General features: G+C 30.7%; 1 protein-coding gene across 1 annotated transcript; it reads right to left on the bottom strand.

The window, feature by feature from the left end:
- Positions 1-334: 334 nt before the first annotated feature.
- LOC104894636 (LOB domain-containing protein 16) lies at positions 335-2552 on the bottom strand. The gene is made up of 2 exons (XM_010680914.4): positions 1946-2552; positions 335-921 (listed from the first exon to the last, which is right to left on the bottom strand). Exons 1-2 carry the CDS (start codon positions 2225-2227, stop codon positions 529-531), a joined length of 675 nt encoding a protein of 224 aa, XP_010679216.3. The 5' UTR covers positions 2228-2552; the 3' UTR covers positions 335-528.
- Between the last annotated feature and the right edge of the window lie 12084 nt (positions 2553-14636).

Genomic DNA, 14636 nt, shown 5'->3' with positions numbered 1-14636 from the left:
GGCATAGCTCGAGCCTAATAACTAAAAAGTTGGTAAGATAAAGGGACCTTACTCAACTGACACCTCGCACATGTAAACCAGTCAGGTTTGAAGGTCAAATTCCTTGAAAGGAGGAGGGATGGTATAGAAAACCTCACCCCAAGGAACTCCTAACAGGATAATGAAGCTATATAGAACAAGATTAATAGCTAAATGAACACCTCCATTACTGATTAAAAAATATGTTAAAATGAAACCCCACATATTCAAGTTGTTCATAAATAAATTATTTGATTGGATATATATTATGGAGTATATAATATAAAAATACCAACAGAAAACAAAAACAAAAACAAAAACAAAATGCCTCATTTTTGGGCTTGCCTCATCTTAATATAATATTGCAAACTTTTTATACTAAGTACTAAAAATTAGCTCCTCTGACAATCCTCTATATTTACAATCATTTGTGGGATAAGAGTCATAGACCACTAATATTCTCATAATCTTTTTTTTCCTCTCTAATTATTATTTAATAAAGAAAATAAATTAATTTCTCATCATTCTAAGGGCCAATTCTTGAAGCTCACCCATGTCATCAAGGGACCTTTTCTTTCCAATAATACCCTCAGTTTTAGGTTGAATTACTCCACCATAGTCTTGCATTGCCATTACCATCATTCCAACATCATTAGTAACATTTTGATGGTGATCAACTGAATCAAGTGAACTTTGAGGTGATGAAATGGGATTATTATTATTCATGTAATTACTACTATTATTAGTAACTCCACTTTGAGTTTGAAATACTCCTGCTTGAATTCCTGCAAGATAATTCTGATTATTTCCTTCTAATGTTGTTGTTGTTGTCCATTGATTTTCCATGTTCTTGTTTGCTAATTGTCCCTTCACTTGCATCAATTGTGCTTGTAAATATGCCACCTACATTTACAAAAAAAAAAAAGACAATTTGGCACAATTAGTAATGTTTCCTATTCTATAAAAAAATTGGCTTTATATTTATACTGTTTATAATAAAGGTGTGTCTAACTTGAATCTTTTTATTAAATTTCGACGTAATAATATTACTTTTTTAGAGTGTATGTTATTTGGATAGATATAGTTGAAGTATAAATAAAAAAGTTAGATCGTGTTGAGAGATAGTTAATGTAGGGTCCAATTGTTACATGTATTGATCAACTGGGTGAGGTGAAGTAAGTTTTTCATTTAAATTAAAGTAGTAAGACAATTTTTGATAAAGACTAACCAAAATGATATATAAGACAATTATTCTAGAACGAAAAGAGTATAAAATAAATTATTGTGTCGTAATTTACTATATACATATCTCTAGTGTTTTTTTTAATAACTTTAGTATTGATGAAATTTGTGACAAATTAAGGCATGTAAGGAGCATGTATGTCATAATATATAAATTTGTCAAGGTGTAATTGTGATTACAATATGGCTCCTGTTTTAAACAAAAAAAAAAAAATTAACTCAACTAATCACCTAATAGTTGCTCATTCATTTACTTACAAGTTACATTTTGACTCATTGGTTAAAAGAAAAAGGGAAATAATTAAATAAGTTGAAGGAAATTAATTCACAGAATCATCCCTTTGATTATCATCAAAAATTTATATGAAGTCACACACAATGTAACTTTCAAAATGTTGTACACTTCCCAAGTGAAATTTGGATTATGAAACAAGGAAAATAAGGTGATCGATGATGATGAACTCAAGAGTACTTTTTATAAAACTGCAAAAACCATACTTAATTTGAGGGTTTACTACAAATTTTCTTTTAAGATAAAAGAGAAAGTGTCCTAATCGGATCGAAACCTTGCACAAATAAATCCGGTTCGAGTTTACAGGCAAGGCTGCTTGAAAGTAGGGGGAAGGGTAAGGTTGACGGTTTACTACATGATACATATGATATACTTCTAGCTAACTATTTTTACCTGTTGCTGCAAAGCAAAGATGTGCGCAACACAACCATAAACCGGGTCACGGATCCGAGCCTGGGCTTCATAAGCAATGGTAACAACAGCCTCACAACGTTCATGCACAGGAAGATGTAATAGGAGTTTGGAGACATTACTAGCTCCAAACACCTTATGTATAGCAGCGAAACGGGCAGGTCCTTGTTCGGAGCAAAAATACGGGGCGAAAATGCAATCCGACGCGCATTTTCGCCGTAAAAACTTGCATGCTCCGCAAGGAGATCCTGCCCCAGCTGCCATACTTGAGGGAAAAAAGGAAGAAGAAGAAGTAGAAGAAGAAGAAATGAAGTGAGAAAAAGAAGACTTTTACTAACTTCTTTTTTTTTTTGGGGAGAGGGGACTTAAGCACACGGGTGTACTAGGAAAGGGTGCAAAAATAAGGGGGGGTTGTTGTGTACACTACTTACTACTTAAGTAAGTTACTAATATTACTAATTAGTAGTAGCTTAGAAAGTGGGGTTGGGTCATAATAAGAGGAGGATATATATGAAGGAAAAGTTAGACATTATAGGGTCCATTAATGCAGGGTTCTAGGGGAACATTTGGTAATGGTTTTACGTAATACCTATAGTTTTTCTTATATTATAATACTTATACTAAGAGGCTCCATGATCTTATTATATCAAAGTGGAAATTGAAATTATATGTATACACCTTTTTTTTGTTTTTTCAAAGATTTATATACTATTTACTTTCTACGTCTTTTATTAGTTTATCCCTTTTTTTTCGCAGAGTTTTAGGAAAAATAATGTTGTGGGCCATAGAAAGAAAGATAAACTATTATTTTATATTAAAGTTGAATATATGTGTGATGAAAAGTTAGTGGCCCCATTCCAAAAATAGAAACAAAAAAGGGATAAACTAATAAGGGATGTCCCAAAAAGAAATATGGGTAAACTAATAAAGACCGGAGGGAGTATTAGCCTTATGAGATGAGAATTATTGTTTGAACGTGAGGGATAGTATAGTGGTTATAGCTTTCCTCCCGGTTATAGGAGGCCCTGGGATCGATTCTCAACCTTCGTAAGTTGGGATCCCTTTATTTTTCTAATTTGTTAAGGTTTCTCCTTATCTTATTAAAAAAAAATGTGAGAAATATTGTTTTGAATTGGTTAATGATATGATAGTAGTATGTAACTATTGTTTGCTACTTCATGCTAATCTCGTTATTTCAAAATCTATGTTTTTAGAAACTTGGCATTTTAGAATATAAAGGGTGTTGAGTTGTTATCTTATGTTGGTATCTAAAACTGACTCTACTTTCAACTAAGAAAATATTTATAGTACACTTGGGTGTACCATGCTCATGGTACACCCAAGACTATTTTCTCCAAATGATCAAAATGAGCGAATGAGCAAATGAGCAAAATAAACAAATGAGCAAATTAAATGAGCAAACATTTCTACTCATTTAAGAAAATGAGCAAACACTTTTATTACAAAATGAGCAAATGAGTAAATGAGCAAAACACCCATATGAGCAAATTTGGTGTCAAATGAGCACATGAAATTCTAATTTATTACAAAAATACCCCTGGGTGTACCATGCTCATGGTACACCCGGGTGTACCATGAGTGAACTCAGGTCTATTCTTAGACTAATTAATGTAGCCTTTTAATTGGTACTCTAATAAGTGTAATATTTAAAATTTCAACTTAGGTCATGTTCTTTTCGCCAACAAAAAAAAAAAAGGTAGCTTGGGATCTATTAAGTTCAAGTCTCATCTGGTCTGGTTTAAATATTGTTGCCTGATATGATTTGTTTGTATAGCTAATCTAATATGAGTTGCTATAATTAAGTACTCCCTTCGTCTCATAATATAATGCTCACATTTCTTTTTGCGTGTCCTAAAATATTGTGCTTGTTTCTTTTATATTATTTTCCTTGGACTAAATTATCCTCAATTTCCACACAAACTTTTCAAAATGCCCCTACTTTTCTTTCAAAATATGTGCCCCTATTTATTATTTTACACCATTTCAAGAAACACTCATTGCTTTATTATTTTTTTTAAAAGAAAAAATAAACTAAAAAGCTAGTTTCAAGACAATAGTACCATATAAACACTTATTAAATACTTCCTCCGTTTCTTTTTACTTGCAACGGTTTGACTTTTACACTATTCACCAACTCTACTTCGTTTACATTTGGTGATTTGTAGTTAAGGAAAAACATATTCATGTGGGATCTTATTAGATTCGTCTAAATGTATATTTTCCGAATATATACTTTTTATAATTTTTATTTATCGGTAATTAAACTTATTGATGGTTGAAAATATGCATTGGCAAGCGTGAAAGTCAAACTGTTGCAAGTAAAAAGAAACAGAGGAAGTATTGTTTTTGAGAAATCCTACTACTGTATTATGGGACGGAAGGAGTATATATATACAGACCTAACAGGTTATTTATTTCGAGACTAATAAAGTAATAGGATATTTAATGAAAATAAGAATTGGTAAAGTACAAATAGATAATATAAAATAAATGGAGTAATAATTAAGAAATGCCTACAATATAAAAATTAGGCTTGGACTGATTGACCAGTTTAGTTCACTTGATTATGATTACACTTTTGCACAGTAATACTAATTACTATAGTGTCATTATTCTAGATGAGTGATGTATGATTGATTAATATAATAATAGTGTTTAGTGTAGTTTATGGTTTAGTCATAGTTTGGTCTAATTACAAAAGTTTTTGCCTTGGGTGCTCAATTTTTAAATATAACAAGTTTGATTTTTGAGGGACTCTTAATAGTCTTTCACTTCATTTTTCCGCCGAACGCCGCACCTGGGAACCTGCTTTCATTTGTTTGTTTACTTGCCACCGTCCACCTCCACGTGTCGGTATATGTTTTTTTTTTACTGCCCATCAAATTTTTTGCAATGTTGTTTTTTTCTGTAATTTATATAGTAAATCAATTTATACTCTTTTTTGAGAGTAAAAGAAAAGAGAAGTAAATCAATACTCTTTGTATCTTTTACTAACTCGTCCAAGAAAAAAAAAAACTAAATTATTCATCATACATTAAAAATTCCACTAGGTACTTAGGGCATGTTTTCTTCGGCATAAAACAGCTGAACTGAACTGAAATGAATTGAATTGAATTGAATTGAATTGAATTGAATTGCTCGAATTAAATTAAATGTAATAAATATATAAATAATATTTAAACAATAATAATATGAATATTAAATAATAATTATAATGATAAGTAATAATAATAATGATAGTAATTTGGAAAATTTTAAATTATAGTTATAAATAAATAATATTAATAATCATAAATTAATAATAATAATAATAATAATAATAATTAATGATAATTAATAATAATTATTTTATATTATTTGTATTAATATATTAATATTTAATGATGATATATAATAACAATAATATCTAAGAAGTAAATTAATATTATTACTATTTTAATAATTAGATTTAATAATATAATAATATTTAGTAATAAAAATAATGATTGGGTGGACCGCGAAAATTACATCATAAACCGTTTTGACGCGATTTGATTGGTTTACGGGCTAAAAAACGTGGGTTTATTTGTGTTTTGAACTAAACCATGTTCCTCCTAATAATAATAGTAATAATAATGAGTAAAGCTATAAGAAACAAAATAATATATAAAAACAACCACAACAACAACAACAACAATAATAATAATAATAATACTTAATAGTAATGATATAAAAATGAATAATAATAATAATAATAATAATAATAATAATAATAATAATAATAATAATAATAATAATAATAATAATAAGAAGAGTAATTAGTAAAATAAATTATACCAACATAATAATAATATTTAACAAAATGGTTATAAAAGAATGGAGCTGAACTGAACTGAACTGAACTGATTGGAGCTGAACTGAACTGAAAATAAGCTGGGGAGAACATGCCCTTAGTCCGAGACCTGGTTTCGTCAAGTATCCAGATTTATCGGGTATCGAGTCCAATTTTTTACTACCTGGAATTGGAACCACTTGCAATTGAGTCCTCAGATTCAGACCTAGACTCGATCCCAACATGATCAGTTCCAGTTTCGAACCCACCGAGTCCAACCGGATCTGGATTTGGAACTTGATATCCAGTTTTTCTACTCACCTCTAGTTATGTTTAGTTCCATTCAACTACTTTCGTATCACAATTTTACTTCATTCAGTTCAGCTCAAAAAAACAAGGCCAAGTAATCCTTTAACTTAAATAGTAAATTAAGATAATAATATTATTGTTTATTATATGTGAGTGTTTTCTAACATGGGTATGATCTCTAACTTTTAGAGAGTTCTAATGACAAAAAATTAGTTATGGTAAACATTTAACTATAGTTACACTATGTTTTGAGATAGATGCAACAATAAGATGTTGCAACTAATAGTATTGTAATTGTACAATTACAAGTACTTTTATTTTTCTTGTAGGAAAGAAAGTTGGTCAAGGTCACAGAGAATATTATTTCGATTGGGACCTATTTCTTTTTTTGGAATTCTCAATGTTAATTTCTTGACGAACATCTTTATTAGTGGTAGTTTCCAAGTTCTTAGTTAAACAGTAGTTAAACTTCAAACAATCAAAAGCAAATTTGTGAATCTTTTGACCTTGGAACGAAGCATGTATTGGTGAAATAAACAAAGAAAAAGTTTGTGCTTTCATGGCTTTAATAAGTTTTCTTCTTCTTTTTGCTCTTCTTTATTACTAGTTTATATCAGCAAAAATCATAGCAATAAATTAAATAAGGAAAGTTGAGTAGTTCTTACAATTTACATTGGAAATAAGTGTTGCTTTTGCATTTAACTTAAATTTGTAACCTCATTAAGCCTTGTCCCAATGTCTGGGAGTCAGCTACTACTAGATGGAATTTTGAGCACCTATTAATTGCTACCATGGTTTTCCATTTATGCAATAACTACTTCTAAAACTCACGAATCCGAGAATATTACCAAACTTTAGGGATACCTGGTGAATATTGGAAAACGTGAGGATACCAGATAAATATTAAGAAACCTCAGAGGTACCTGGTGAAAAAACTCCATTGACCTGACTCGACACATGACTTAGATCTTGCATGGGCTTTGCTTTAGAAAATTGTCACAAGCCTTACATGACACAAAGTTTTCCTTGACTCATTGAAGGATTGATTTGTTATGACTTATGGTACTAGGTTGGCTCGAGCTGGTACCTATTTTGCCAGCCTTTGTGCGTGGCTGCTTAATCTTGTAATCTAACCATTAATTGGTGTTATCTTACATAGGCTCTAACATGCACTTCAAATTTATATCCAAGTAAACGCTCTGATAATTTTCTGTAATTAGTTACAAATTTCAAATACTATAAAATCTTTAACAAAAAAAAGATACATAGAGAAGAAACATTTAATATATACGTACTTTTCACTTCACTTGTAAGTTGTAATTCAATGTTCCAAACAAAAGTTCAACTTTGCTTAATTGCTTTTAAACATGTACCACCAAAATGTTATTTTCAATTGTCATAAATGTGGAGATATATATTGCCATTTGAATATTTGATATATATTATGAATATATATGTGGCTACAAATAACATTTACTAGCAAGGGAAACTATATGCTATAATGTTGCCATGTCTCCAAGAATCCAGAGAAGGGAGAAGAAAAAACAAAAGCAAGAGTCAATCATGTATGGTGAGAAAAGTCCAAGTTATATAGTAACGCATTAGTTGCCCTATTTCGTCATTTTAAACCAAGGAAAATGGCAGGATGTATTCATGCATACAACACTCTTCTTTTATATAACAACTATCATAATAGCTTGATTATTAGTAGGTTAATTGGTTATTTGGGTTATTGATTGTATTCGACGTACGTGTGTGTATATATATATAGAAGTGAGTTCATATAAGAATGCATACTTATATGAGAAATGAGAATGAATTTTATGCGATATAACTCTTATGATTAAGTGATGTAATTCTAATGAATAAGTGATGTAACTCCAAAAAATGAATATTAGAAGAAAAAATTTAAAAAAATATATATTTGGGGATCAAAATTTTTTAGAGGTGGGGTATAACTTTAATGAACAAGTGTTATAACTTTAATCCAATCATGTGGTTGAGATTCATTCTCATTTCTTGTAAACTGTGCTTCCCTAATTGATGAAGTCTATTGCAGTCAAATCATATCGATTCTATTGTGAAGCATTTTATTATACGCAACAAATAATTTAATATATTATCATATTAACTCATCATTTGGTTGATTGGCTCATATTAGCCTAACTATAATTGATATGTACTTACTCCGTTCTTTTTTAATTGCAATATTTCTCTTCGTGTATAGTTCAAATTTAAAGCTGCAATCAATTATTGGTCAATTATACCATACATGTTCCTGTCAAAAAAAAAAAAAAAAAATTATACCATACATGTTGAATTAATATCTAATAGTAATGTATCTTTAATTACCTTTAGAATTATGATCATTCTAGTTTAGTTAACATGAAAAAAAAAAGGTGCATTCTCATTAAAGTCAATATGTCTTGTTACCAACGGTCTTAAACTTTATGACGTGATGAAACATATATTCAATTGCATACAATCAAATATCGTCATTTACTCACATGGCACACATGAGAAACGGAAATTTAGAAAGATTTTTCTTACATTAAATAGAAGTCGACACCACGAGTAATGGATTCAATATAGAGTAAAAGGTAAGAGTTTTATGACGCACAATCACGTCAAAATTCCAATATAAGACTACAATATTAAAAATATTTGAGCAAGAAACAGCTGTTAGTTGATTTAAAACAATTGTATGAATCCTTCTCATCAACAACGTAAATGTTTATCAACACAGGTGGCAATTAGTCGTCTTGGATCGCTTTAATCGGTTCGGATTCCGGGTCGCTTCAAGGGCTTAACGAGCAAAGCCGAACTAGCCCAAGCTCGAGTTGAAAATCTCACGAACATACTCGATTATTATTTTATATAAAAAAATTAATATAACTTAAAGCCTTTAAAAAAATTATATGCTTAAACATTATAAAAATTATTATACTTATCCTTTTATATAATTTTTTACATTTAACAATTTATGTCGTTTCTTTTTGTATCCTTTTAGAAATAGTTTGTCGATTACTTATGTATATTTTGATTACCATGTAAAGATGAAATAAAATATATTTTTCAGGGTACTTTTTGAATTTAGTCACAATTATACAAGATCTGTTAACATTTTTTTATTTGTTGAATATGTATTTTCTATTTGGTTTAATGTCATGTTGGTTTATTTTTAATTTGTGTCAAATCGAGCTCGAGCCTTTAGAGAAGCTCACAAACTCGAGCCGAGCTTCACTTATCGAGTTCCTCGAGCCGAGCCGACCCCAATACAATTTGGGCTCGCCTCGTGCGCTAAGCACCCCTAGATACATATATGGGTGATTAGTTATTCACTACTCCGTCTATTAATATATACAGTGCTTACATGTCATTTAGATGATCCAAAATATTATACCTATTTCAATTTTTATCAATTTGTTTGGATTAAATTGTCCTCAATTTATACACAAACTTACCAAAATATTCCTATCTTTCTTTCAAATTTTGTGCTCCTATTTGTTGCTTCACACCATCCCAAGGAAATTTATTGCTTTTTGATTATTTTTTTTCAAGAAAAAAGAAAATAAAGAAGTAGTTCCAAGACAAAAGTACTTCATTAAACATATTTTTTTAGAATCCTACTGCCCCCTTCATTTTCCTTAATTCCGATGTAAAAAAGCAAAAAAAAAAAAAAAGCATTGTATTATTAGACGGAGAGAGTATTTAGTTAACTTTCAAATTAGGTCGCTCTAGTTATATTAAGATTTATTTTCCTATCTATATGATTACAAATTTAGGCTCCGTTTGGTTGGATGTAAAACATTTTCAGTGTAAAATGATTTCATGTAAAACATTTTACAATGGAAAATTCAAATGCAAAGCTGATTTTCCTTTGTTTGGTTCAATGTAGAAAAAGTTATGGAAAAGAGAAAAATGAAAGGGGAAGGGAGAGGATGGATAAGAGGAAAGTAAAAGGTTGCTAAGGAAGAGGGAGGAAAATGTGTTTTCCATTTCTATTGAAAGAAAAATGATTTTCACCTAAAGCTCCCTTGATGGAAATCTTATTTTACACCCCTTATCAAACCAAACAACCGAAAATGAAAGGAAAAGAAAAACTCATTTTCATGAAAAAATATTTTACACCCTACCGAATGGAGCCTTATTGGGGGAAATTCAACTCATAAGTGAGTTGTCTTGTCTACCATGGATATGATTCTAAAAGGAGAATAACTAATTCCTAATTGTTTGAAGATGAAACTTTATATGAAGGAACACCACATTTTCCTCTCTAGTTCTGTATACCCCCGTTCCCTTTTATTTTCATTTTTCCTGTTCTCTCAAACTTTAAACGCAAAGAATAAAATAAAAGAAAACTAATTTACAATCGTGTTTTTTTAAAAAGTTTTATAACAAAATATTTATGACATTAGGCTTTCTATTTATATAAAATCATTTTTCATTGTTAAATAGGGTCTGTTATTTTCGACATAAAACAATTGAACTGAATTAAACTGAATTGAACTGAATTAAACTAAACTGAACTCAACTGAAATGAACAGTAATATGCGAGAGTAAAAATGTTGTCCAAAACTGAACTGAATCAAATTGAACTGAACTGAAAATAAGTTGGAGAAAACAGACTCTAAATACCCGCCTTACACCATCTATAAGCTACTCCAAAAAGGGCTTCCAATCATAGTCTTTACAATACATTTAGTTTGAAAGCTAGGAAGACATAATGTCATAAATATTTTGTCGTATGATCAAAGAAGCATGCACTCCCAAAATATAAAGATCTCATCACAAGCGACAAAAGAAAAGTAGAGGTGTTCAAAAGTGTTAATAGTACATGAGTGGTGTTCAAGCTGTATAAATTAAGGTTTTTTCATGTATGATTAATAGTACTATATGCTAGTATTAAGGAATTTTAAAATCTTAACATATTAATAAAAATTTCTTTAATGTTCAATAATTGTCCCAAAAACATTTGCTTTAGGTTAAGGAAACATAAATATGCTCGACAGTACATATTACAACAAATATGATTATTATCATTTGCCTAAACCATCTTCATTAGCTTAATTAACACCTGCCACATCATCCCCTCAAAAAAAAAAAATGCTACTCACGAGGCTCGAAGAAGATACATGCATGGATCAAGATCAATCAATTTTTAAGTATGTAAAAGACTAGAAACACTGTATATTATAGAGTAAATGATAAAATGTATATAAAAATCGCCACTTTATGTGAAAAGTTCCAAAATCTATTATATTTCTTTTGAGAAAAAAACTATAAGATTTCTTAGTTGATTACAAAAAATGGCACGAAAGTTCTATATATTTTAAAGGAAATAAAATAGGATGAAATCATAAACTTAAATTGGGTCTGTACACCCAAGTCCACGTCGGAAGAGAGATTAATCACATACAAAGTCGGTCGGGTTCCATCATAAAATCAATTGGTGTTAGGTGGAGTAACTTTCCAAACTATATATTAGTCATTTTAATTTCTCTGTAATTCTTCAATGTTGGAAAATTATTTCGTGACTCACATATGAATTATGTGTTTGGATCCTCTAGAGTTTTAAAATAACTCTACAACGTAGAGTTTGAGCAATATCAACCATTGAATAAAAAATCAATGGCTCATATATTCTCTTTCCAAAATCCTCCCTATTTTATCTCATCAAAATCCACCCCTAAATCGTTCCATTCCACCAATATAAGCCTTTGATTTTAAAATATATGGCTCAGATACAACTCTACCTTGTAGAGTTTCACTAAAATTCTAGAGGATCTGGACTCATGAATTATACTCTTAACATGAAATCTAGTTTCTTATTAGAAAGTCACATCTTTCACAATCTGAAGTTATTTGTCAACTAGATATGCAAGTATATGAGATTACAATTTTGTAAGAAAATTAACATTTTATCCTTTTATAGACCCTTTTAATATTATGGTTGGCGCAATGTTGAAAATAATTGGTAGTTTATTGTGTAAAATAATTAATTTTGAACCAAAGCGTATTAACCAGATTGATAACTATTTTAGCTGGAACTTGTAAGATAAGGACCTGCTTAAATTCAATTGGGGCGGAGTTTCACTTAAGGCCCACTTCTCCGCATATAATAGAGGCCCGCTAAATTAAGAACATGGACGAGGACCAATTGGCCAGTCTGCTAGGGAATAGGAGGTTTATTTTCATTTGTTGCCTTCTTGGCTTATCAATTCCTTTTCACGTGGATGCTATCTAGCTTAATTGGTCAAGTCTTTTAAAAATAGTATCAAAGATCTAGGATTGAACCCATCTACATTTGTGAGGCTAGTAACTCTCTAACAAAAAAAAAAAAAAATACTATTCTTATTTACTTTTTCAGCCAAAGGTGAGACACTTAGAAGTAAGGGGATTCTACCCCCAACTCCCAAGCAACGAATTAGAAGGATTCAATCTTATATCTTTAAGGTTACAAGGTGAACCTTCAACCAATTACACAAAGCAGATTTGGTATATATAGACTAGGTGTTAAATTTAGAATCAATATGAAATGGGCTTGGGTGACCCGAACAAGAAGGAGAAGAGATTTGGTCCACTTTATAAGCTCAAAGGATACTAAAATCAATTGGTGATAGTAGGAGTGACTCCTCTACCTTATAAAGTGTAACAACCTCTCCTCTTTCTTCAATGTGGGACAATTCACAAGTGGACTTTTCAATGGGTTTCAACACACCCCCTCACTTGTGAGTGTCCTTAGAAATTCAGAGCTAACTGGAAAGGTCAGAGCAATAAAATATTCTTAGGGGCTGGACATCCTGTCGAGGTAAACCCTTACCTAGTTGCTTGATTAGAAGCCCAGTTTAGAAGAGACCCACAATCCGGGCTCTGATACCATGTTAATTTTTAGATTATATGAAAATGGGCCTGGGCAACCCAATAAGGAGGAGGAGAGTTTAGCCCACCTACAAGCTAGGAGTTTCCATCCTAAAACCAATTGGTGATAGTAGGAGTAACTCCTCTACCTTATAAAGTGTAATATAACAACCTCTCATCTTTCTCCAATGTGGGACAACTCACAAGTGGACTTTTCGATGGATCTCAACACCAGGATTACTCATATAATAAAACTGAAAGGTGCATGTGAGACGCATGTGAGCTCCCACCTCCCCTCCTTATCGTCGGGACTTCGACTCTCATCAACCCCAAATTTGGGGAGTTTGTGTAAGTATTTGTCTATGGGTATAAATTTTCAAATTTCAGTCTCTAATATTTTCTTTATGGTTGGGATTTCCCTTATTAAATATTAAAGTCAAGGGCTTTTTATTTTCGACTAGTTGTGCTCAATTAGTTCTTTTTTTTTTATGGAATACTAAAATAGTTTTTTTTTTTTTGCTGAAAGAGGAGTAATTTAAATTACAAGAGAAACACCACAAGTAACCATACGAATTAAGAAGTGATAAAGTACGTAAGAATACCCCCCCCCCCCCCAAAAAAAAACATTGTAAAAGTAGCGCTAGCTAATTCTAGTATTATTATGTTCAAACTTTTACGCTCTTCACACTCTATCCTTTGACCACCTATCGTGATTAATTTGACGGGAAAATAAAGCTTAGTATTGTGAAATCTTGTTTTATATATATATATATATATATATATCAACTTTTTATAATATAAAACTCACATGTAATTATATTATTATTAGTGGTCAAGTTGTATGGTTAGAAGCGCAAAATATTATATGTTGCAATTTCATGCAAAGGAGGAAGTAATTGGATGTACAAATTCTTATTTTCATATACCAAATCGTTATTTAAGACATTCAGATTTCCGATTCAGGTTAAATTTAGATTTTACAGAGCTAGACTCTAATATAGGGATATCTGAATACCGTATATGAAGAACAACAATTCTAGAGTAATTTACCTATTTACTTTTGCTTAATCTCCAAGGCAAATTTTGTTCATTAATATCTATCTTTAATTACGTATGAGTATAAAACTTTGATATGACATATGGGTATAAAAGTTGGGATCAAAACTAATCTAACAAATTAAAATCTCATATGAATATAATTCATCTTACATGTAATTGCTAAACGTGATCGATCGTCCCTCATAAGTATTTATTATAGATTCCTGAATTACGAAATCTTAGCTAGCACTTGAACTAGTCACTCATAATTGGAAGAACCATAAGACCTAGATTGCATTCATGATGAGTACTAAAGAGAAAAGGCAAAGCAAGAGAGAATTCCAACTCTAACGGCCCGTTTGGTTAGTGGTTATAAATAGTGGTAATGGTAATTAAATTTAGTGTAAATTTGTAAAGATTTTCACATGTCCATAACCATGGGAATGAAACTTTATCACAAAACATGGGTTTTCCTTTATAAATTTTCATTACCACCTAATACCACATTCCCAAGTGGTAATGGATAGTAATGAGATTTTAGGAAGAAAATGAATATTTTGTGATTAAGTAGCATTACCATTGGTAATGACATTGGATTTCTAGTACAAATTTACACTATAATGCATTACCATT

Source organism: Beta vulgaris, chromosome 5 (assembly GCF_026745355.1).
Source record: "Beta vulgaris subsp. vulgaris cultivar EL10 chromosome 5, EL10.2, whole genome shotgun sequence".
NCBI classification, from domain to species: Eukaryota; Viridiplantae; Streptophyta; class Magnoliopsida; order Caryophyllales; family Amaranthaceae; genus Beta; species Beta vulgaris.
The sequence above is the reverse complement of the archived record's forward strand: the minus strand, read 5'-3'. Positions and strand labels throughout refer to the sequence as shown.